Source organism: Macrotis lagotis, chromosome 2 (genome assembly GCF_037893015.1).
Source record: "Macrotis lagotis isolate mMagLag1 chromosome 2, bilby.v1.9.chrom.fasta, whole genome shotgun sequence".
Lineage (NCBI taxonomy): Eukaryota > Metazoa > Chordata > Mammalia > Peramelemorphia > Peramelidae > Macrotis > Macrotis lagotis.
Window position 1 is genome coordinate 32289557 of NC_133659.1, and position 23438 is coordinate 32312994.

The 23438-nt window shown below is 48.1% G+C and overlaps 1 protein-coding gene across 12 annotated transcripts in view; it reads right to left on the minus strand.

Moving 5' to 3' along the window:
* MAST2 (microtubule associated serine/threonine kinase 2) overlaps positions 1 to 23438 on the minus strand; it is a 156902-nt gene that overhangs the window by 62302 nt on the left and 71162 nt on the right. For 6 of the 12 annotated variants that reach the window (XM_074221551.1, XM_074221545.1, XM_074221544.1 and 3 more), the window contains one exon: positions 14867 to 14898. In XM_074221551.1, the coding sequence (XP_074077652.1) occupies positions 14867 to 14898 (32 nt within the window). Of the gene's footprint in view, positions 1 to 8058; positions 8248 to 9945; positions 13401 to 14866; positions 14899 to 23438 lie in introns of those variants that run through there. The other 6 variants (XM_074221542.1, XM_074221541.1, XM_074221540.1 and 3 more) reach the window with 2 other exon arrangements.

The following is a 23438-nucleotide window of genomic DNA, read 5'->3' on the forward strand; positions in this document are numbered from 1 at the left end:
GAGCTTGTCCATGCATATACTTTTCCTTATTTTCTGGATCTCCCATTAGATTGTGAGCTTCTTGAGGGCAGGGAGTATCTTTTGTCTCTTTTTGCATCCCCAGCCTAGTAAATTGTTGGTGCTTAATAAATGTTTACTGACTGATTTCTGATGGAGGATTGATAGCAAAGATATGGACAAAATTCCCTAATAATAAGATAAACCTTACTTTAGCTGAGATTCAAAAACCCAGGCTGATGAGAACTCAGCAGGTTGCTCCAGAGCCCAAATGTCCCTCAGGGCTATTATACCAACTGCTCCAGGCATTATGAAGTCCTAACAAAGCACCCCCTGTACCACACAACACAGAGCATCTCTGAGCACATCCTAACCAACCAATTTGCTGAACATTATAGAGTCTTACAGCTGAAAAGGACATTGAATCTTAAGAGAGTCCCAGAATTGGAAGGCAAAACCTAAAACTTTACAAAAGACCCCAAGCAACAGAGAATTGTTTTTGGGTCCCCATTGCCTAACACAAGATAAAAACAGTCTGCCCTCAAAGAGCTTCTGTTCTAAGAGGTGGTCTACTTGGCCGTTCTTGGATCTGGCAGTTGGGGCCAGATGTCCCTTGAGGAAGGTTCCACTCGTAATGCTCCATCTTATGATAGCTCCAGGAAGAAGACACAAGTCATGGCAGCCAGGGGGCCCAAAGGACAGACAACCTATGTTAAACATTTTGGAAACTCTTCTAGTGCTATGGAAATGCATGCCATGTTTATTCCCTTAAGTGTTTGCTCCATTTTCTCTGCCAAGGAGAATCATCTTTGGCCTGGAAAAGACTGAACAAAAATATCTAATAAAGAGCTGACACACCCACAGTGAATAAGGGTCTAGAGTAAGGGAGCATTTGGCCTTAATGAGGTCATATCCTCTGGCACCAGGGCATTGACAACCGAACTGGCAAGGACACCGCTGGGCCACCACTGCCAAAGCTGGCGAAGGCCATTGAAAATGGGAGACGTTCATACTAAAGGCCTGGATGAGGGTCAATGGCCTGATTTTTTTTTTTTTAAAAAAGGAAAGAGCAGAGTCTTCCAACTCTATGTCAATGAGTTTGGATTTGATTCCTGGAAAATTCTGGGATATATTTTGAATGGAGCCAGTTAGTGAACATGTAGAAAGAGACATCATAATTCCAAAGAGACAGCAGCCACACCAGATTAACCTTGTCAAGGATCAGGGTATTTTAACAACCTCTTCTCTTCTTCCTCCTCCTCTTTCAGAATAGGAAAATTAAATCTACTGATTAACCTTTACTATCCTGTTATAGTGTAGAAGGATTTTTATCTGTAACCTGGCTGAGGACAGGCATCATGGGCCTGCTTGTTCTCTATCCCATTTTCAAAGAATGCAAAGAAGCAGGCAGGGAAACCAAACATCCACAGGGTCATAATCCAAGAGGAGTTAGGCCAAAACCCTGGACTAAAATTAGTGTAATATAAAAATATGACACTAGGGTACCAAAAATCAACTTCCTATATCTGAGAAGGGGAGGCATGGCTAGACAGTAGCTTGTCTGAGACAATCTGAGGGTATGAATGGACCTCTGGTTCATGACAGCCCAGAAAACTCTGGGGACTTAGGGAACCTAAGAAGAGAGAAGGCATCTCAGAACAACAGAAGATGATACTGCTGGCTGTCCTCTGGCCCAGGGAGGCCACACCGAAAGCCTGGTGTTTATCTCTGGGCTCTGGGAAAAAGAATGATGAGTAGGTATCAGAGGAGAGCAAACAGGTTGAGGAAGGCCCAGAGTCAATGGCAGAGAAGAAGCCTGAAGAAGAGATGATTGGGTAGATCTTGGAGGGTAGAACCAGGAGCAGGGGAGGTGGGAGAAGAGTAGTAAAAAGGCAGACTGAGGTTGGAGGTCATGAACAATTTCCTAACTGTATGAGGTCTCTCAGTGGTTTCAGTCACCCAGAAAACAGGGTCTCCCACTCCTTGGGAGTCTCAAGGCTAAGGTAAGGTTGTTGGACACCATTCTAGTCTCCCTGCTTCATATCCTGAAACTAGATGACCCTTGAGTGCCCTTCCAAGGATGAAGTGAAGTTGGGCTCCCAATGTCACCACCGCCTCTTCATGATCACAAAGTTGCTACATGTCAGAGGTAAGGTTTTCCTCCAGAGCTCCCATACATCAAAAGTCCATGCCTGAAGGAAGGACAATAGTTAACAGATAGCCCACCCAGAACTTCCCAGTTATCTAGGAATTACTGCAAATCCCAGAGGAAGGATGCTGGGTCCTGGGCACAGCTTCCAAGGAAGATTTATGGGAGGAAACAGAGGTCCTTTTTCTGGCAAGGGCTAAGTTGGGAACTGATTCCCTATTGGGGGAAGTGTTTCCTCAAACCTATGCCTGGATCACAGCATTCCTGAAAGCACACTCTCCCAGGAACTCAATTTCATATACTTTACTACCAGAGAGTAAACCCAAAAAAGATTTTTAATACCAGGATGAAAAGAGAACACATGGAGTGGAAATACTGGGGACCATCCAGTGCAATGTTTCCCAGATGCCAAAAGCCAGAGTGGAAAATGCTTGCCCAAGCTCACCGATGGGCTCTAGGGCCAGAGATCAATCAGTCAATGTCCCCCTCCTTTGGCAGAAAAGCTGGATCCCACATCACTCTCTCATGAGCTGGAAGACTTTAGGGATCAGTCTCCTCATCTGTCAAACAGGCAGGTTAAACTCTGAGAATTCTGAGGTCCCTTCCAAAAGATGCTGCAAGTCCATGGAAGGTAACACACCCAGCCAGGGGCAAAGCCAAGATGGGCATCCAGATCGCTTGCCTCCCTAGCCACTGTGCCCACCAGAAGTAGGAACCTCCTCACACCACCCCCTGGCCTCTCCCAAGAGATCCCCACTCTAGAATACTTTTCTGCTGTTTCCTGCCAGGTATTAAACACCAGTGTAATAGGGAAAATAGCATAATAGAACATTATGCCAAATACTTCCTTCTGTGCTGGCCTTGCATATCCTGTGGGTGTCTGATTTCTATCCCATTGTTATCTAGATAAATAGTTCCCATTGTGGGTCACCTGGAACCTATAAACCAAAGCTATCTCACTAGAAGGGGAGATTGGAGTTCCCATCTGGTACCTTTTGATATTCAGGTAAAGATACTTGGAGGCAGCTAGGTGACCCTGGAGTTGGGAGGACACAAGTTCAAATCTGGCCTCAGACACTTAATACCTAGCTATGTGACCTTGGGCAAGTCATTTAACCCCACTACCTTGCAAAAAAAAAAAAAAAGAGTTGATATTGATGCTATCCCAGGAAAGGGGGCACTGAAATAACAATTACCTCAACTCCTTCCCTTAACTCTACCTTTACCCCTTTCCCATCTGTACACCACCTATATAAACCCTGCCTTTACCCTAGATGATCACTTAAGTTATCAGCCCGGTTGCAAGAATCTTGCCCCGTTCCTAATTAACTTATTCTGTTCTCCCTCTTATGCTACTTATTAGCCCCAAAAGCTTCTCTCATTAGCCCAGCCCCAGTATCTTTCAAACTGTCCTTACATTTCTTCTTTGCTTTGCTGAGTTCCCTGGCTGCTATTTGTAATTTGCAGCTGCTTTTACTTTCTCTCTCTCTCAGCTTGCCAGATTTCATTAAGAAATCTTATGGCAGGGACAGCTAGGTGGCACAGTGGACAGAGCACCAGCCCTGGAGTCAGGAGGACCTGAATTCAAATCCAACCTCAGATAATAGTTACTTAGCTGTGTGACCTTGGGTAAGTCACTTAACCCCATTGCCTTGTAAAAAAAATTTTATGGCCTGAGAAGATGACACTGATAACTTACATGAATCTTCTCATTTATTAGAGCAGAAAGAGCACATATGACAAGGCACAGAAGAGAGCTGAATATAAATGTATAATATTTTATAAAGATGGAGTTAATGGGCTAGAAAGGAATAAACTGGGAGAAAGGGAAAGGAGAGGTAGAATGGGCTAAGATATTTCATATCAAAGAGCAAGAAAAAGCTTTTGTAATGGAATAGATGGGGGGAAGGTAAGGGGGATTGAGTGAGCCTTCATCTAAAGTGGCTCAGAGAGGAAATAACATAGACTCATTAGGGAATAGAAATCTATCCTACCCTTGAGGAAAAAAGGAGAGGAAAGGGATGGGAGAAAGTGAACAGGGGGAGGGGAGGGAGGATGTAGGTGACAGAAGAGAGGAAGACCGTGAGAGAGGGTAGACGGAAACAGCACACTTTGGAGGAGGGACAGGGTTAAAGAGGAAAGAGAATAAATGGGAGTGGGAAGGAATAGAATGGAGAGATGCAGCAATAGTGGGAAAAAATATCGAAGCCACACAGCTGATGGTTTTCTAATTCCTTTACTTGTTACTTTGAAGCTACAGTAAGATATAATAAACTTTCATGTCCCCATACCTCCAAGTCAGAAGAGTAAGTGTCTGTGTGGAATTCATTCCCAGCTTTCCAAAGAACCCATATTCTTTCTCACCTTCATCACAGGACCAAATTCCTTGGAGTGCCCGCCTCAGCCTGGTTAAAACACCCAGGAAGGCCAGAACAGACAGGCCTAAGGACACTGCACCCTACAGTCTTCCTTTACAGAGACTTTGATTCCATTTCTTGTATTCATTATTAGCCTTCCCCAAGCTCCCCGTGATGACTTCATGTGCCCAGATGCTCAGGAGAGCTCAGCATGTGACCACCTAGCCCATGAGTTTTTCATTGGGTGGTCAAGACAGACATGCTGCGCTTCTTTTCAGAAGTGATCTTCTAAGGACACAGCAGCCAGCACCCTTCTGCACCAGCCCTGGTGTCCCAGCCCCTGGGGCCGATACTGACCCTGCTGCTCCTGACCTGAGCCCTTGGCCTGCTCACTTGCATTTCCCCACCTCTCTCTGTCCTCCAGGACCCTGCCTCCCTGTCCTCATCCATGAGCCTTGGATTGTTCCCCCATGCCTGGAATGCTATCCTTCTTCACCCTGCCCTAGCTCTCTGCCCTCTTCTGGAAGTCTGCTCAAACCTTACTTCCTGCAAGGAGCCTTTCCTTGTTTTCTTCTCCCCTTCCCCAATTCCCTCCCCATGTTTGCACAGACCTCAGTATTTAGCCTAGGGGCTACCTGCAATAACATCTCAACTTCTTCCTGTGTAAAACAAGGGGGTTGGACTAGAGGTCCAGAAGGTCCTCCCTGCCAAACTGAACCCCCCTGCCCTGTGCAACACTCTTGGGTATCAGGGTCTTATGTTGAAAGAGGCCCTGGCTGGCAGTGCACAAGGAGAAGGGGCAATACCCCATAGAAATGGACCTTTTGCATGGCCTAAGTATCCTGGTCATACAGAGCAGAGATGTCAGTTGGCCCAAGAGACCCCAACACCATATGGGCTGGAGAGCTGAACCATGGAGCAAACCAATTCCAGAAGGGAAGGATTGGGGGAGGGGGCAAATATGGCAGAGGGAGGGAAGAAAATATAAGAGAACCTAAAGCAAAAAAATCTTCACCTGGGACATGCCAAGATTGAGGTCTGGTATAGGAAGGGGTCTCTCATTCACAGAAACAAGGAGAAAGGATCAGAAGCAGGATGTGGACCTAGATCCTGGGTCACCTACGACACCAGGCAGCATCCTACCTCCATATCCCAGGGAAAAGAGGAAAGGGTTGTTTTAGGCTTTTATAACTGACATTCACCTAGCACATCACATACCACCTCACCTGAATCAAACAACTACCATCCTAGGCAGATACAAAAGTCTCCATTTTTTATAGATAAGGAAACTGAGGCTCAGAGAGTTTTACTTAATTTGCTTGCCTATACAGGGCTTTGCTTGTCTAGATTTCTAGGCCTGTGAACTGTAAATTACAGAAAAATCCAGACTAGCAGAGCATCATAAAAGTGATGACAAAACTGGGATGATGACTGAGAAGAGGTAGGCATGTTCAAGAATTCAAAGGTGACACAGATAGATGGTCCTCTCTTCTACTTCCATGGGATGCAGGCTGCCCCAGTCTCCCCATTCTGAGCACAGTGAGATATCGTGAATCTTCACCTTCTCTACTCCCTATCCTTTTCTCATGAGTTTTGTCTCCCTTCCCTTATCCCATTCCGTTCCCACACCAACATCTGCCTCTTGTGGTCCCTAAATCCTGTGCTTAAAGTGTAATTGCACCCCTGTTTCCCATTGCCAATCATAGTCTTACCCAATTAACTGGTATACCTGCCCCTATTTCATAATTTCATACATTTATGAACAAGTCATCATCCTATGGATTAGAAGCCTAGTCTTGTATAGCCTGGGTTTCCTTTGAAGGTGACAGCCTGGAGAGGGCCATCTCAGAGGGTCACTGGGGGAGGAGAGGGGGAGGGACTCTTCTGCAAACCTCCAAACACATTGACTCCTTCTTTTGGATTCCTCTGGCTTCTTATCAGCACCTTCTGTCCCATGACTGAAGGCAGAGCCATAAGCTTCTCCAGTTAAGAGAGGGAAGAGAATAGACATCTCCTTTCTCACCCATCTATCCTCATATGGGCCCTTTTTGGCTTCTCCCTACCCCCAAGACTATAAGCTCCTTGAAAGAAAACGCCATCCTCTTTATGCAAAAGACTCTCCTGAGTCCCCCTCTCCAAATGCCTGTTGGGGATCTCAATAAGAATATCCCATAGACATCTTAGACTCAACATGTTCATCTTTCCCCTACCCCCCCCCACCCTGAAGGCTGTGCTCTTCTTAACTTCCTCATTTCTGCTAAGGGCACCATCTTTGCAATCTCCTATGTTTCTATTATAGCTTCAGTATTATCCTGGACTCCTAGTCCTGCTACCTCTTGCTGTTGTTTGTCCTTCATTTATGAACAAGATCGATGACATCATGGGTGATGACTTAGCTTGCTAATTAACTGGATTTAAGTGAGGCAGAGTTGCAGAAAGTCTTCAGTCTCACTCTTCTAAAGTCATAGAAGTCTGCCAGACAAAAGTCAGGGCAGCTGGCAACGGCCCAGGATTCAGCAGATGACCTTGACGTCTTCAATGTCTAATTAAGCTCTAAGAACTCCACAACACCTGCTTCAGCTGCTTTCGTGGCCATTGGTACATATTGTTCTCATCTGCCCATTTCACCCAGAAATATCTTCACGTGCTTGAGGCAAACATCCTCCTAACTCACTAGAGGATTCAAAGTCTGTAGATTACCCTCAGCCTGGTTTAGCCCGAGATGGTTTTACCAGGGTATGACTGCTACACATGCTACAACTTCTTAGAGCTCACTCCAACCTAACCAATCAATTGCCCCATGTTGCCATTCTCACCTTCACTCTTAAAGTCATGGCCTTGGCTCAGGCCCCCATCACTTCCTGCCTCTAGCCTCTCTCCCCCTCCAAGGCCATCCTGCACTCTGCTGCCACAGGGACTATCCTTTAGCACAGTTCTAACCATCTGACCTCTCCCCTAACTTCATCAGTTTAACCTTACAAACCATCCATGGAAGGCAGCTAGGTGGTGCAGTGGATAGAGCACCAGCCCTGGAGTCAGGAGGATCTGAGTTCAAATCTAACCTCAGACACTTAATAATTCCCTAGATGTGTGGCCTTGGGCAAGCTACTTAACCTCACAAAAATCTAAAAAAAAATAAAATAAAAATAAAAAAATAAATCTTAAATTTTGCAAAGCTTACAAAAACATCAGCTATTGTCAGGACTTCTTATAACCTAATGAAGATGAGCACTTCAGGGATAGGAAGCCCATCCTCCACCAATGCAGGCTCTCCACTGGGAGATAACGGCACTAACCATTAGGCCCTGGGTCAACTCATCAAGGGCAGGGATCCCCACAATTCCAACTAAGAGCCATCCCTCCTCTTCCTCAAGCCTTCAGGTGATCAGACAGCCTTCATATCTCATGATGACCTAAGTTCTCTGCCTGACCCCAATCTCCAAGCAGGGGCTGGATGCCCACTCACCAGGCAAGCTTCTGGACAAGTCCAGTCCAGACCCTCTGGGAGCAAAGGGAAGCTGCCTAACCATCCTGAGCAGGGGCTCCAGTCCTTACCTCCACAGGAACGGGTAGCAGCTTCCAGGACCACTCTGGGCCGGCAGGTTCAAGAAAAAGACAGGAGGAGCTGTGACAAGAGCACCATCAGCACTGAGAGGAGGCTGGGGGTGACACAGGGCAGGTGCCGATGCTGAAGAAGGTAAGTGTGGATGGACATCACTGTTTCCTCGACCAAGAGAAGAAATTCTGCCAAGGCATCCCAGCAGAAAAGGCAGGGTCAGTGACATGCTCTGGACAATCAGGGCCCATTCAGAGTCTGACCCTTATGACAAAGACCTAGAAAACTAAGGGGTCAAAACCAAGCCCCAAACAGGGGCTCATGAGCCCTCAAGTCAGGAGTCTACATGAAAGGGAACATGAAGCAGCACCATTCCATCAGAATGTGACCTCCTTGAAGGAACAGATCCTGTTTTGGCCCTTAGTTGTCTACCTAGCATTTTAGTAAACCAAAAATCAATGCTCATTAATTGACTGCCCCAGAGTCCTGTGTCATCATGCCAGGCCATAGTAGCCCTGATGTTTCTGTTGCTCAATTGATGGGTTTTCTGTTTAGAGGAGCACCAGGCTAGTCCAGATCTCTCTCTGTGTGACCCCCATGCCTAGGGGTCCTGACAAGTGGGGGGGTGAGGTCTCTAGAATCCCAGAGGGCTCCCTAAGTTGACCATCGATTTGGAAAGAGAAGTGCAAACACAGCCACAAGTTACCTGGCTGATCCCTGAGGGACAAACCCAAATAATGAGCATTCAGGCGGCTAAAGTTCAACTCTATTTTTTAAAGCAAATACTAGACTTAGTGACTTCAGGCCCTTTCGGATCCTTCAGCTCCCTCCGTCTCCATACCCTGTGCAAACCTGCTTGCTGCCCAGCAGGGATTCCAGGGTCATCTCCCTGGGATCAGACCCTTCAGAGCCACTTGTCCCTGAGGATCTGCTCCAACCAGGAGAACATTCCAAATGTGGAAGCCTGATTTTATCAAGAGAATTTATTTGGGTTGCCCCCCCCCCAAAAAAGGCAAGAAATTCCTCACCACCCACAAAAAGCTCCTGGTTGGGGGGGAGGCTCCCCAAGACCTCCACCCTGCCACCAGTTGGAGTTCACTCCCTTCTCCTCCTATAACTGTCATTTGCCCCCAAACATTTCCCATGGTCAATAAATGGATCCAATTTGTTGGAGCAGGCCCAGTTGAGCAGGGACTGTCCCAATGGAACTATACCCCAAGGTGGGTCATTATCCAAGACCTCAGAGAATCATTAACTCACCCAGTGAAGCTGGGAACTGGGGGTCAGGGACCAAAGGCAGTCCTCCTGAAGCCTGGGGGCCGAACCCTCGCCTCTGCTCCTGCTTCATGAACTACTTTCAATCTGGTGCTAAGCCCAAGCACCCCACAAGACCCAGAAAGACAGGAGACCCATCTCTGTTCCCTGAACTCTTGCCTCTCATTTTCCTGCATCAAACCTTCCCTGAAAGCTCCAGGGACATCCTTTCCATAAGGTCACAAGAGCTCCCTGACTAGTAATCTCTGCTTAAAGAATCCGCCAGCTTAGGAGGCAATGACCCACATACAGTCTGCCTTCTGGCCTCCCCAAGCCAACCCACCAATCTTGGGGAGCACACTCCTCTGTCTCCTGAACCAATGGCCACAGACAGACAGGAACCAGCCAGCCTCCCTTTGTTTAGCTGAGGCTAGAAGGGGAGGGAGGAGGGGCACCCAGTGTGGGGCAGGGGCCTAGGGTGCTGAGTGCCATCTCCTCAGTGTTTTCAGCTCAGACAGGGGAAGCCTCCTTAGCTTCCCCTTAAATCCAAAGTCTGCCTGGACACAGGAAGGGGATATTTGTTGACCATGTCACCCTGTAGAGTCCCTACCACCCCACACCATCTTCCTTACTGGATCCGAAGAGATGGGGCTCCCAGTCTCTCTCGCCTCCGTTTCATGCTGGCCCCTGCTGCTGCTGCCACTGCTGCCTGGGCACCTCTGGCCCTTGTTATATAGCAAGCTCGGAGCAGGGATTAGGGCGTGGGACAGAACCCAGCCAAGGCTCTGAGACACCCCCGGGCTCAAACCAAAGTACTTCACGGGGTGGGCCCTCCTGGCCTCAATCTCACATGCCCAACGGACTGAAAAGCCGCTTCCCTGGAGTCTCCAAAAACCGGAAAAGTGGCCCTGGCCGACACCGGGGGGAAAGGAGGCACAAACCTGCCAGCAGGGTCATCGTGACATCACTCCCTCTGGCTGGTGGCAGCAGCAGCAGCAGCCCAGGGCCAGGGTCTGTCTGGAAACGTCCCCAGCTCTGTGCCACTCGCCACTGTCCACACGTCAGGACAGCTCCCCTGGGGGGGGAGGGAGAAGGGGAGGAGGCCTGGCACAGGCTTCACATACCAAGAGGCAGACTCACTCTGGGACAGAAATACAGTTATCACTCACAGAAACCCAAGCGCTGCAGGCAGACCACAGAGCAGCTGCTCTGGGCAGAGGCTGGGGGCTGGATTCTCAGACCATTTTTGGAAATCAAAGTGCTCAAGAATTCGTGGCCTCCCCAGGCAGGGGCCCCCTGGGCCCCTGGCTCCTGTTGGAGGGAATGAAGAGAGGCAGGGAGGAACCCCGAGAGGGCCCAGAGCAGCTCCTCAAGGCCACAGAATGACAAGAGAAAAAAAATCTCCATTCTAATCCATTCCCTCTTAAGTGCATCCATGTGAACAGAATGCTCACACACTGAGAGAACTTGAGGATTTAATTATTTAAAAGCTGTGAGGTCAGTGGTGACCATATGACTCCCAATTTACAGATAAGGATACTGAGGCTCTGAAGTCAATGCCTCACTCTCCAGACACACAGTTCAGAAGCAAAGTGCTAGGTCTGTCTAATAGTCTCCAGCAATAAATATAGCAAACTTCATCAGCTAAAGTTTCTTGCTTAGGGTCTGGTTGTCAAAGGGTTAATAACTTCCCCTCCCCCCACCCCAAAATAGCCCTGGCTTGTGGCCTTGGGTGGGGCCCACCAGGATCCCAGTGATCCCCACCCCCTGCTCACATTACAGACCCCTTGGCTCTCTCTCTGCCATATAACCCCAGCAGGGTCACTGGCATCTTTCAATACACATACTCAGGGAGGAAAGCAGCAGGGAGAGCTGGGCCCCTAGTCATACAGCCCCAGACCAGGCCAGGGCTCAGCTCCAGGCCATTGCAAGCCCAAGATCACCAATGGGCATGGGCACACAATAAGGCCACAGGCAGAAAGGTCTTTCTATGCTGATCAAATAGGAGCCCAGAGGATTTCTGGGTGCTCTTGCAAGGAAGGACCCCAATGGCAAGCCAATGAATGGGTAACGAGTTAAAACCCTGGGCACCAAATGCTCCCAAAGCCTGGCATGGCTGGCCCCAGAGGCCCTTCCAGTTCCCAGTCAGATCTCACTGAGTTATTTTTCCCAAGTGAGCAGTAGCACTACTGAGGCTGGCTTAGGCCCTTTAATCCACTGACTACCAAGGACCTGGGGCAGGGACCACCTCCTAGAGCAAGCTCTTCTAGATGCCTCTGAGGGTTCTTTCTAGATCTTCAAATCACTTTGTAGTATAGACTTTTCACTTCCTCGGCCCCCAATTCCAAAGCATCACTTAAGTTCCCTGAGGGTTCCCCCAAAGTCAGCACAGGTTCTAGTCCAGAAGAGAAGTGCTTCGTTGGCTCTTCCCTGAATGACCTTGACCAAATCACAATTCCTCATCCACAGGATCAGTACACTTGAAATCCTACAATATTATCAATCATCAATCCATTCTCTGACAACCCCAGATATCACATGTGGACCCAGACCTGAGGACTGGGTTTATATGGCCCAAGTCTCTCAGTGGCCACACCTTTCTAGGCTCACATTGGAGAATATCTGACGTTGGGCAGACCTGCCCCCATTTACCCTTCCTTAGAGAACATCAGCACATGGCTTTGGCATAAATCTTTACAGAAAAGGTAAGGAGACCTCAGCTCCATGCAAGCATTTGGGCTCCCACAGAAAACCTGTCCTGGGCAGCACCTCGGACAGCGCTCTGGTCATGGAAGGGATTATCCAACTGAATTGAACCCCAGATTTAGGTCCCGAGTCATAGCTAGCCTTGCCCACACCTTCCATCGTCTCCAGTGAGTTGGTCTGCCATCTTGCCATTCCTCCTTCTGTCTTAGGGATTTTTCCTTCAAGTCCCTTTCTTTGCACCTTCTCCCTGCTTCTCTGCCCAGGGCAGCTAGGTGGCACAGTAGATAAAACACTAGTCCTGGAGTCAAGAGGAGCCAAGTTCAAATCTGACCTCACAGATTTGACTTCACTAGCTGTGTGATCTTGGGCAAGTCACTTAACCCTGACTGCCCCATATGCATGGCCATCTCCAGTCGTCCTGCTTATCTGGCCATTGGTCTCAGAAGACTCTGAGGAGTCACTCAAATTCTTCAAACAAGTGATGACAGTTCTTCTAGGATAGAGCAGACACCATTCATCCCATCTCCATGTGACCAGCCAAATCTTGTCCCAGCTTGTCCCAATACCCCAAGCTGATGAGATTCAGCCAGGGCAGGGCGCTGGGTGGTGGTTCCTAAGTCCTCAAGCATGGAAAAGAGCTCACTAGCCATGAGGGGAGGCAGGCTTGATCCCAAAGAAGTTATTTCTACCATGTCACCAAGGATCCCTGGATCCATAGCTAGAAGGAAGCTTAAGAGTTTGCCAAGAGGACCCAGGGGTAGGTTTGAATCTTCAATACCCCGACTCCCAAGTTCTGTGACTTTACCATATAGGGACATTTTGATACACTTCTGCCATCAGAAGAAGGGGAGGATGACAAGGAGCCCCTAATGACTGATGAGAGGGAGGCAGGGAGACTTTGCCTTGGCTATTGCTTTGGAGATCCTGGTTAATTAAATTAATATGTTCCCTAGTTAATTGAAAAACAAAATCACTTGTGCTTGGGAGCTGGGTTTTTAAGAGATGCTGAGCCCAGGAGCTGAACTAAAGGCAGGTTCAGGCTTCCTTCCCCTTCATCATCACCATCTTTTGTTAACCTAAGTTTTTATTGATAGCTGTTGCTTTTTACTTCATGATATTGTCTCCCAGTGGCTCACCCTCTCCCCCACACAATCAACCCATATAGAAAATAGACTTGTTTAAAGATCACAAAAGAGGGTGGAAAAATCAGCACAACCTATCAATAAAAGTCACAAAAGTCTGAAAAGCTAAGTAATCCCCATCCAGTCTACCTACAGCCTCTCCTCTCTCCAATCCATCCTCTGCTCAGCAGCCCATGACCCCCCACCACATACTAGAAACTCCTTTTTTTCCAGCATTTAAGACTTCTCCCAATCAGACTCCAGCTAATCTTTCCAGGCTGATGACACACAATTTTCCTTCCCCCAACACACCCCCCCCCTTCCCTTTACCCAGAGTCCCCTCCTCTTTAGGAGCTCTCATACCTGAAGACCACCACCATTTACCAGGACTCTCCCCCTGCTCCAAAGTTAGGTAATGTTTCTTTCCTATAGATTTAATTTTTTTTTTTTTAGGTTTTTGCTAGGCAATGGGGTTAAGTGGCTTGCCCAAGGCCACACAGCTAGGTCATTAAGTGTCTGAGACCGGATTTGAACCCAGGTACTCCTGACTCCAGAGCTGGTGCTTTAGCCCCTGCACCACCTAGCAGCCCCTAGATTTAGTTTTGATTCATCTGTGTAGTGCTACCTTTCCCTCAAAGCGAAAGCTCCATGGGCAGGGTCCAAGTTAAGATTGAAATTCCGGCTTCTCAGCCTTCCCAGGAGGTGGAGCATGAAGGCTGCTAAGAAAAACCTCAGAAGGATCTCAGGCCTGCAGCACCTCAGCACCTCCTGGACATAACAGATATGGGGGCTGAGGGGATGGGGAAAGGTGATCCCCCAAGAAATACAAATCTCCAAGTCTCAGTGAGAATCCTCCCACCTCCCCATGGCCCCAATGGCTGAGCGCCCCCCCTCCCCCCATGGAGGCCGACCAACCAAAGCACCCAGGAACAAAGCTCTCCCAGCTTTCAAAAATCACCATGGATGACCAACACCTGAGAGGTTTCAGAGTTATAAGGGGGAAAAAAAATCACAATGAACCTGTTCATTAATCAAAATAATGGCCAACATTTGTGTATGTTCACAAAGCAGTTGACAAATAGTGATCCACATAACTACCCTGTAAGGTAGATGTCGTTACCATGTTACAGATAAGGAAACTGAGGGTGAGAAAGGTTCAGTGACTTACTCAGTCACACAGTTCCATAGGGTCTGGAGCAAGATCTGAACTCAAGTCTTTCTAGTTCAAAGTCCAGCACTCTATCTACCACACATATCATGAAGGGGTACAGAGTCACCCCTGTTTTCCAGGAAGAACAACACCTCCCTCTAGCCTCAGGTCTTCCCAAACACCTCCTATGTGGAGCAACAGTCAGACAAGGTCACAGGTCATGTCCAGGCTCCCACAAGAAGCCTTCCAGTGCCCACACACAACCTGCCTGTCTTGACAGCCATGCCCATGCTATGTCCCCAAACAGTTCCCAAAAACAACAACTAGAAAGGAAGACCAAAGAGGCCATTGAGGCTGAGTCTCACATCTGACAGAAGTAGAAACTGAGGTCCAGAGAAGGAAATGGATGTGGGGAAATTTTAGTCCAAGGGCTGTTACCCAAGGAGGAAAAGGAACAGAGTTGAAAGAGGAGCCCATCTCCTGATGCTCATGAGCCAGGGCTAGTCAGGCCAGACTGATCAACCCACCCCCAGCATCAGAAAGGGAGGTAGAAGTGGTAACAATGAAGGTACTCACAAGCTGCCTCTTCTTGGAAGGCTCAGCTCCTTCTAAAAAACAAAAGAAAGGCCCAAGTTAGAGAAGAGTAGATCATCAGAAGGTAATAATGATTTACATTTAAATAGTCTTTTAAGGTTAGCAACATGCTTTACAAAAATGATCTCATTCAATTCCCATAATCACCCTGGAAGGAAGGTGACATTACCACCCCCCCCCCATTTTACAGATGGGGAAGCTAAGTTACAGAATGAGCCCTAAAGTCTTTCTGACCCTGGAACTAGATCTGATGTCCACCCAGTTGCCCACAAGTGCTTGTCTCAAGTGGAGCAGAGAAAAAACTGGGTATATTTGGCCTGGAGAAAAGAAGACAGACACTGCAGCTGGACCTGAAGGGCAGCCAAAGAGAAGGGGAAATCAGCCTGGTTCTGCCTGGCCCTAAAGGGTGATAGGAAAAAGGGTGATGGGGACTAGGTGGCCAGGAAGGAGAGCTATTCCAGGGTGGAGAGGGGTCAGCCTGGAGAGGGGCAGTTGCCCTCCTTGGAAGTTTCCAAGCAGAGGCTGGATGACTCCTCATCAAACCCACTAAAGTAGAGTTGTTTTTAGGGCTGGGATGGATTCGATAGTGCTGAGGCCCCCAGGGAGAAGGGGAAAGGCCAGCGTTCTAGGTCAAATAAACCATCTAAATACTCCTTCCCATCCTAGGTAGAGGAAGAAAATGATCAGACGTCTGCACAGTTCCAGTTGACCACCAGGGGGCGGCATCTCCACAGTCAAGAATCCTGCATCCGGCCCTAGGACCCGGGCAGAGCAGCAACCTGGGGTGGGTTCTTGCCCATCCAACAGCCCAAGTCTGGGACACTCTCTCTGCCACAGCCTCACCCACTCCCAGCTCGGGCACTATCTGTGGGAAGCCTTTCCTGAGCAGCTGGTATCCTAGCAGTTGGCACTCCCTCCCTGGAGTAAAACTTGGGTCTAAATCTGCACTTATATACTAGTGCTGGCCTTAGGCAGTCACTTAACCCTGCTTGTCTCAGTTTCCTCAGCTGGAAAATGAGCTGAAGAAGGAAATGGCCAACCTCTCCCAATACAGTTCAGAACCAAATCCACTGGGGCTGGTCCTACAGGCTGAAAGTGGACAGGGGCTGCTAAACCTTCTCCAAGCAAGCCAAGCTGCCCACCTATCACAGGCAGTCATGGCTAGTGAACCAACACCTTTATCCAAATAGAAATCAAGTTGCCTAGGTCAGAGTAAACAGAAGCACAGACAAAAGGAAATGGGCACCTCAGGGCCAGAAGGATCTTTCTGGAGACTCTGAAGAGGATGACGCTGGAGCACAGGGGGCCGCTCTGGGCCTGGGCTGAGCCAAGCCAAAGCTCAGTCCTTTTCTGCTTCTCTCTCAGGAGTCTGTCAGACTTCTGGAGAAACAACTCCTATACTCAGGGGTCTCTCTGCAACCAGAAACCACTCCTCCTCCTCATGATGCCCAGCCCAGAGGGTCTGGGGAGAAGGGCACAAAGTCAGTTAACTGTAAAAACTGGCCTACTTGCCCAGAACTTCTCTCCCCAGCTCCCTAAGGGTAAAAGTCAGGTGCAGATGTACCCCAAGGGTGCAGGCAGAGCTGAAGCTCGAAGGAAGCAAATCCTCTGATTGACAAAGGGCCAAACTACCCATCAGCTGTCTCCAGTTTCTCCTGGTAGTTAATGCAAAAGGAGGACTGGCTAGCCTTCAGGTCCCTGGCACCAAGGGTCCCATTCCCCCCTTTATCTTCTACATATCAAAAAGGGGGACAAAGAGCTCCCATTGCTACTGTGCTTAAAGGGTCACAAATTATTTCATGAATATTATCAGGGTGGAATATCCATTATAGGACAGGGGACAGACCCTCTTCTGATCACCAATTGCTGCCACTACCTCCTCACCTTGCAATTCCAAATCAATTTTTTTTCTTTGCACTTTCAAATGCTCAGTCCCAGTTCCTTCCCAGACTACCTCCCCTGCACAAGCTCCTCCCTTCCCCACCTTGGTGAACCAGTTCAGTAGTCCATTTCTCTAGTCTTTTGCCATCTTACTCTGCCTTGGATCACTTCCACCGTCCAGTATTACTTAACTTAGTCCCTCTCCCAATCCATCCCATCTTCTCTAGCACATTGTCCTTTCTATCATCCCCATGCAAACATTAATCTCTGATCTCTCCCTGTCAAGTGGCTCTTTTCCTGTTGCCCACAAATAAGCTCATGTCTATTCCCATTCTCAAAAACTCCTCACTTAGGGGCGGCTAGGTGGTGCAGTGGATAGAGCACCAGCCCTGGAGTCAGGAGGACCTGAGTTCCAATCCAGCCTCAGACACTTAATAATTACCTAGCTGTGTGGCCTTGGGCAAGCCACTTTAACCCCAATTGCCTTGCAAAAACCTAAAAAAAAAAATCCTCACTTCATCCACCCACCCATCCATCCCCAATAGCTATCCCATATCTCTTCGGCCTTGTGGTTAAACCTATTGAGATGATGATGCTCATCCTTATTTTTGACAAAGACTGGGAAATCAGGAAGGTGATGCCATGACAAGCACATTTAGTAGATTTGAGTGAGGAGGGGCTGTGCTAAGTCACCAGTCTCACATTCTCCTCCACAGTCATCTGGGTTCAATGGCCAGATATAAATCAGGATGACTGGAGAAGTTCCTGGATGTGAGCAATTAGGGTTAAGTGGCTTGCCCAAGGTCATATAGCTAGGAAGTGTCAAGTGTCTGAGGCTGGATTCAAACTCCTGTCCTCCTGACTACAAAGCCAGTGCTCTATCCAATGCACCCCCTAGCTGCCCTTGAGAGCAAACCTATTGAGAAGGCCATCTACAAATGGTGCCTCTACTTCCTCTCCTCTATCTTCTTTATTCTCTATGACTTTCAATTAACTGAAATTACTCTGTCCAAAGCTACCAAGGATCTCTTAGTAGCCAAATCTAATGATCTTTGCTCAGTTCTCATCCTTCTAGACCTCTCTATGGACATTGATACTATAGTACCCGCTTCTCCATGACACCCTTCTAAGTGTTTATGACAAAACTTTCCCATGGTTTTCCTGACTGCTCCTAATCTTCCCTTCCTGGGTCTACATAAAAGGTCACTCATGATAACTAGGTTTCCACAGGGATCTAACCTGGGTCCTTTCATCTCACATGGTGATGTTTTCAGCTCCCATGGATTCAATTATCATCACGATGCTGCTGATTCTCAAATATGCTTATTCAGTTCTAAACTCAATGCTGACCTCCAGTCTCCCATCTCCAACTGCCTACTAGAAATCTCAAACTGGATGACCCATAAACTAAATTATGTCCAAAACTAAACTCATCATTCCCGCCCCCAGACCTCCCCTCTTCCTAACCTTCCTATTACTGTCCAGTCACCCAGGCAAACTTGACCCCTCACACTCTTTCTCTTTTCTTTTTTTCTTCTTTTTCTTTTTTAAAAAAGATTTTATAGTTTTACAATTTTCCCCCTAATCTTACTTCTGTCCTCCCATTCCCCCATAGAAGGTAATTTGCCAGTCTTTACATTGTTTCCATGGTCTACACTGATCCAAATTGAATGTGACCTCATACTCCTCAATCCCCATATCCAACTTATGGTTAAGGTCTGTTGATTTTACCTTTGTAACATCTCTCCAACAGCTGTTTTTATCTGAAGCTGCCTCCCCAGTGTAGACCCTCATACCGCCTGTACAAATTCAAGACCTGCTGGGAGTTTTGCCTGTTGCAAGTCTCCCTACTCCAGATTATCCTTTTGCACAGCTGCCAACATGATTTTCCCAAATCACAGCCTGACCATGTCTCCTTTCCCCACCCCCTCCTCTTTTCTCCCCTTTCTTCTCTCTTTTCTTCTGTGTCTGTCTCTCTCTTTTTTTTTACCTCTGTCTCTTGTCTCCCTCCTGCCCTGCCATTCAGGTCCTTCATAACCCGCCTCTATCTTTCCAGTCTTCATGAACTTTATTCCCCTCCCCATACATACATACACACTTTGTGATGCAGTGACACTTGCCTTTCTTGTTGATCTTTGAACAAGATAATCCATATCTCTGATTCCTGGGATTTCTACTGGTTTTCCTCAATGCTGGAGGGCCCCCCCCCTTGTATTCCTACTTCCAGTCCCAGAAAACTTCTACCTCTAGTAGTAAGCTTCTCCCAACCCGCCATAATTCACAGTTGTTGCATGCTGCCTCTCTTGAATCCAGGACTGGTCTTTGCCTTTGTGTCCCGACACAGGCACAGTGCGTCCCCGCCTCACAGGAGCTGACCACTTCCTCCTCCTAAGTCTCAGAGTCAACTAGAGAGTGTTCCCACGTTCTTGGGATGTTCAAAAGGTTCTCCAGGTACCTCAGATGCTCTAAGTCTGTGGTTCTGTGAATTGGACACCCAGACCTGGACAAGCCTGACAGATCTGCTGCTCTGACCCCAGCTGAGACAGCACCCTGGGAAATGTGTGCCTGGTACCCTACAGAAGCTACCAAGCACACAGAAGAGAGTCCATTTCATTCTGCATAATAACTGTATTAACATGTATGCTGCCTCGAATTAGAAGGGCGAGGATACTTCCCTTCTGCTTCTGGGCCCCAGGGCCCAGCACTGGCATCCAGTAGATACTGAAGAGATGTCTGCTCTGATGAAAACCAGAGGAGTCCTCTCAGGACCCAGCCTGGGACTCAAAGATAGAGACAAGGTTTAGATAGAAGCCTGCCAGGCCAAGGACTCCGGGCAGGAAGGCAGCATCCTGCTTCAGTGGCTCCCACCTAATGGCTGAGATATATGAGTTTCCTACTTTCAAGAGGGAAAGGCAGTCCAGTAGGTGTCTTGGCCTTCCTCAGCCAAGCTTCCCTTGGCACAGCACCTGCTCAGACCCCCTGGAAAGTTCCAGCTCCCTCCACCACAGTCAGCTTCCTCCTGCTCAAGATTCCCACTCATCTCAGATTCCGACACCTGCTGGAGGCAGTGCCCAGGTGGCAGGAGAACGAGTCTGATCTCCTTCCCCCTAACATGGTCCCCAGGACTGCCCTGCCCCCAACCTGCATGCCTTGTTGACAAAGCTCCTGAGGTTTCTTCAGTAAGGAAGCAGGAAGAGCCCCAGAGGGAGCTGGGGAGGGGAGTCCACACCCCTCCACACCCCTCCTGCATCCTCCCTAACCAGCTCTCATCTGCTGGAGGACCAGCCAGCATCCTCACCCTACTCGCCCTGCTGCTCCCTCAAGTCGATTCAACAAGAATTTATTAAATTCCTATGGTGTGCCAGCCACATTGCTAGAGGATTGGGAAAGAGACAAAAGTGATCCCTCATCCTGTCCTCAAGGGACTTAGGTTCTAATGGGGTGACACAAGGGAGACATTATATACACAGAGGGTCAATGAAAAGGCATCTTAAGGGGCGGCTAGGTGGCGTAGTGGATAAAGCACCAGCCTTGGAGTCAGGAGTACCTGGGTTCAAATCCGGTCTCAGACACTTAATTACCTAGCTGTGTGGCCTTGGGCAAGCCACTTAACCCCATTTGCCTTGCAAAAAAAACTAAAAAAAAAAAGCCATCTTAGTGTGAAAGGCCACCAGGAGGGGACACCAGAGCAGGACTTCCAAGGAAGCCTCTGGAAGGGTTCTGCACATTGTAGTGGCGAATGAGCCAGCAAACCTCAGAAAACGGCTGACCCAGAAAGGGGGGTCCTGATACTTCTCCTGTCCATTGATACCCCCACCCCTCCCTTCCCTAGTAGCAACAGGGTCAGGAACCTGAGAATACTGCCTGCCATGGTATCTGCCTAGTTCTGTCAAGTACCACTGAATCTCCTATAGAACATGGCCCAAGATGAAATTATTGCAGTTAAGTTTAGGAAAAATTTCAACATCCCAAAAGCCTTTCCATACATCACTTTGGAGGATTCGGGATCTGTGGTCCACGACTCCTGGGGAAGGGGCTGGGGGACCCAGGATCAGTGGTTGATCACCATCACCACTCCTGTGGGAAGGAGCTAGAGGACCCAGGATACATGGTCCTCACACTGCACTTGAGGAAAGGTGGTCATTGCCAGGGGAGGACTGCAAGAGAGCAGCAGTCAATGAGGGTCTTTCGGGGTCCAGGCTATGAGCTGAGCATTTCCGCCTAGACTAGTAGCCTGGAGATACACACAAGACTGAGGCTGCTCCCTGCCCTCAAGTGGCCTGTGGGTCAGCAAAATAAGGCAAGGCAGCCAGCACAGGCATGTGACCTGCCTCCAGGGATGGCCCTGGGCAGACCTCCCAGCAGGGTCTGATCTCTCGCTCTCCACACATTCTGCTTTGGATCTCAGCTATTTCCTACACTGGACTGGAAGTCTCTGAGGGAAATGCTGTCCCTCACTTGGCCTGAGCTCCCCAGTAACAGAAACAAATGCATAATTCATGTGGCTTCATGGTGGATGAGAGCTCTTAAGAGCAACCAGCTGAAGCATAGGCCTGTACCCTGGGCCTGGAAATGAGGAAGACCCGTGTACAAATTCTTCTTTGGACACTTCCCAGATGGGTAACCTTGGAAAAGTCACTTAATCTTATCTTCCTCAATTGCAAAAAGGTATGGGATTTGAAGGTCTCTAAGATCCCTTCCTGCTCTCAATCTATGGTCCCCATTCAGCTTGGTTTGGGAGAAAGCATTTGAGGGAGATTCAGTTTACCTACTCCTCCAAGTTAGCTCCTATCACAGGTTTTCTTTTCAGTTCATGATCTGTCTTACCATAGAACTGGTAACACTGAAGTGAAACACATAACCGTTCATAATCTGGTGAGAGGAGTGTAAAATAAGGAAGCTAGTACTGAACTGCCTTCCTACCTCTGGTCCTAAGTGTGACCATGAGCAAATCACAACCTCTTTAAGTCCCCTCTCAGTTACTAAGTTAGGTGACAGTTCCACCGGTGGGGGCTCATTTCATCAGAAAAGGCCATTAGAGAAGCTTCTCTGTTGTTATGTTTGGACTCATTAAAGTGTTTCTGAAAGCTTAAAATGCTGTCCCACAAGCTGGCTGGTTGGAGTCTGACACCATCAGAGTTCTTGGGTAGGGCCCAACCACAAGCTGACATGACCCCAAAGCTATAAACAGAGTTCTGCAAGACCCAATCACTACTATCATCTGACTGAAGGGAAAAGGGAAGGCTGTGAAGAGAGAATATGATAGTTGGGTGCAAGAACCTGAAGGGAAGAGGGAGAAGCAAACTGGGAGGGGAAGGCACTTAGGGAGCTACTTTTTAGGCTGGCTATCAGGACTAACTTGCTGTCCCAAAGTGGAATGCTTGTAGACTGAAATGTCTGGAATGGGCTGCCTCTCTGGGAGGTGTTTCTCAGGAAGTCTCCAAGCAGAGAGAGGGTTCCATCCTGGGTCCTCTTCTCTCCTTCTGTACTACTTCACTTGATGATCTCATCAGATCCCAGGGATTAAATTACTATCTCTACATTGATGATCCTCAAAAAATGATCATCTGGTTCTGAGTGCTTTGGTGACCTTGAATCTTCCATCTCCAAATACTTTATGAGATGTCTAGTTCAGATGTCTATAAACAACTCAAACTCATTATATCCAAAACAGAATTCATAATTTTCCCTCCTAAACTCTTTCTTCCTAACTTGCTATTATTAGAAAAGGCAACACCATCTTCCTAGTCACCAAGGCTCATAACCCAGGTGTCATTCATCCTAGACCCCTCATTTTCTCTTACCCCCAATATAATCTATTGACAAAGCCTGTCTATTTCAGCTCTACAACATCTTTCCAATATCCTTTCTCTCCTCTGATTCTGCGACCTCTGGTACAGACACTCGTTACCCCCTGCCCAGATTACTACACTAGCTACCAGGGCCAGGGGACAGATCTGCCTGCCTTGGATTTCTCCACACTTCAGTCTATCTTCCATTCAGATGTCAAATTGAGCAAACTGATCTTCCCAAACTAGAGGTCTGACTGTACTCAAACACCCCTGGTTCCCTATCAAATACGAAACTTTCTATTTAGTATCCAAAGCCCTACAGAAGCTCACTCTTTCCTACTTTACCAGGCTTCTTATACTTTGCCCTTCTTCCTCCCCTATTCTCATATACTCTAGGGTTCAGGGACCCACAGCCTTTCCTTGCACAAGACCCTCCATCTCCCAGTTTCAGGTATTAGCCTAGAATGTTCTCCCTCCTCATCTCTACCTTGGGGCTTCCTACAGGTCCTATTTAAAATCCCACCTTCTCATGGTTAATGATCCCTTGATGCCAGGGCCTTCTTCATTTACAGTTTCTCCAGTCTGTGGCTTATTTATTTGTTTTCATGTTGTAAGGAGCTACTGGGGGTAGGGGGGGGGGGACGCTGCTCTTGTCCTTCTTTGTATCTGGCTCTCAGTACACATGATGCCCAGCACAGAGGAGGCTAAAATCATTGCTTAGTTACTGACTGATACAGCTGGGCATTGGGGATGCTATTGAGAGGCTTCCTGGGCAGGTGTGGATGAGCCTAGGTGCCAGAGGTTCCTTCCTTCTAGCGCTGTACTCCGGGGGGGGGGGGGGGGATCTGCCAAGCACTAACCAAATGCCTCATCTTAATAAG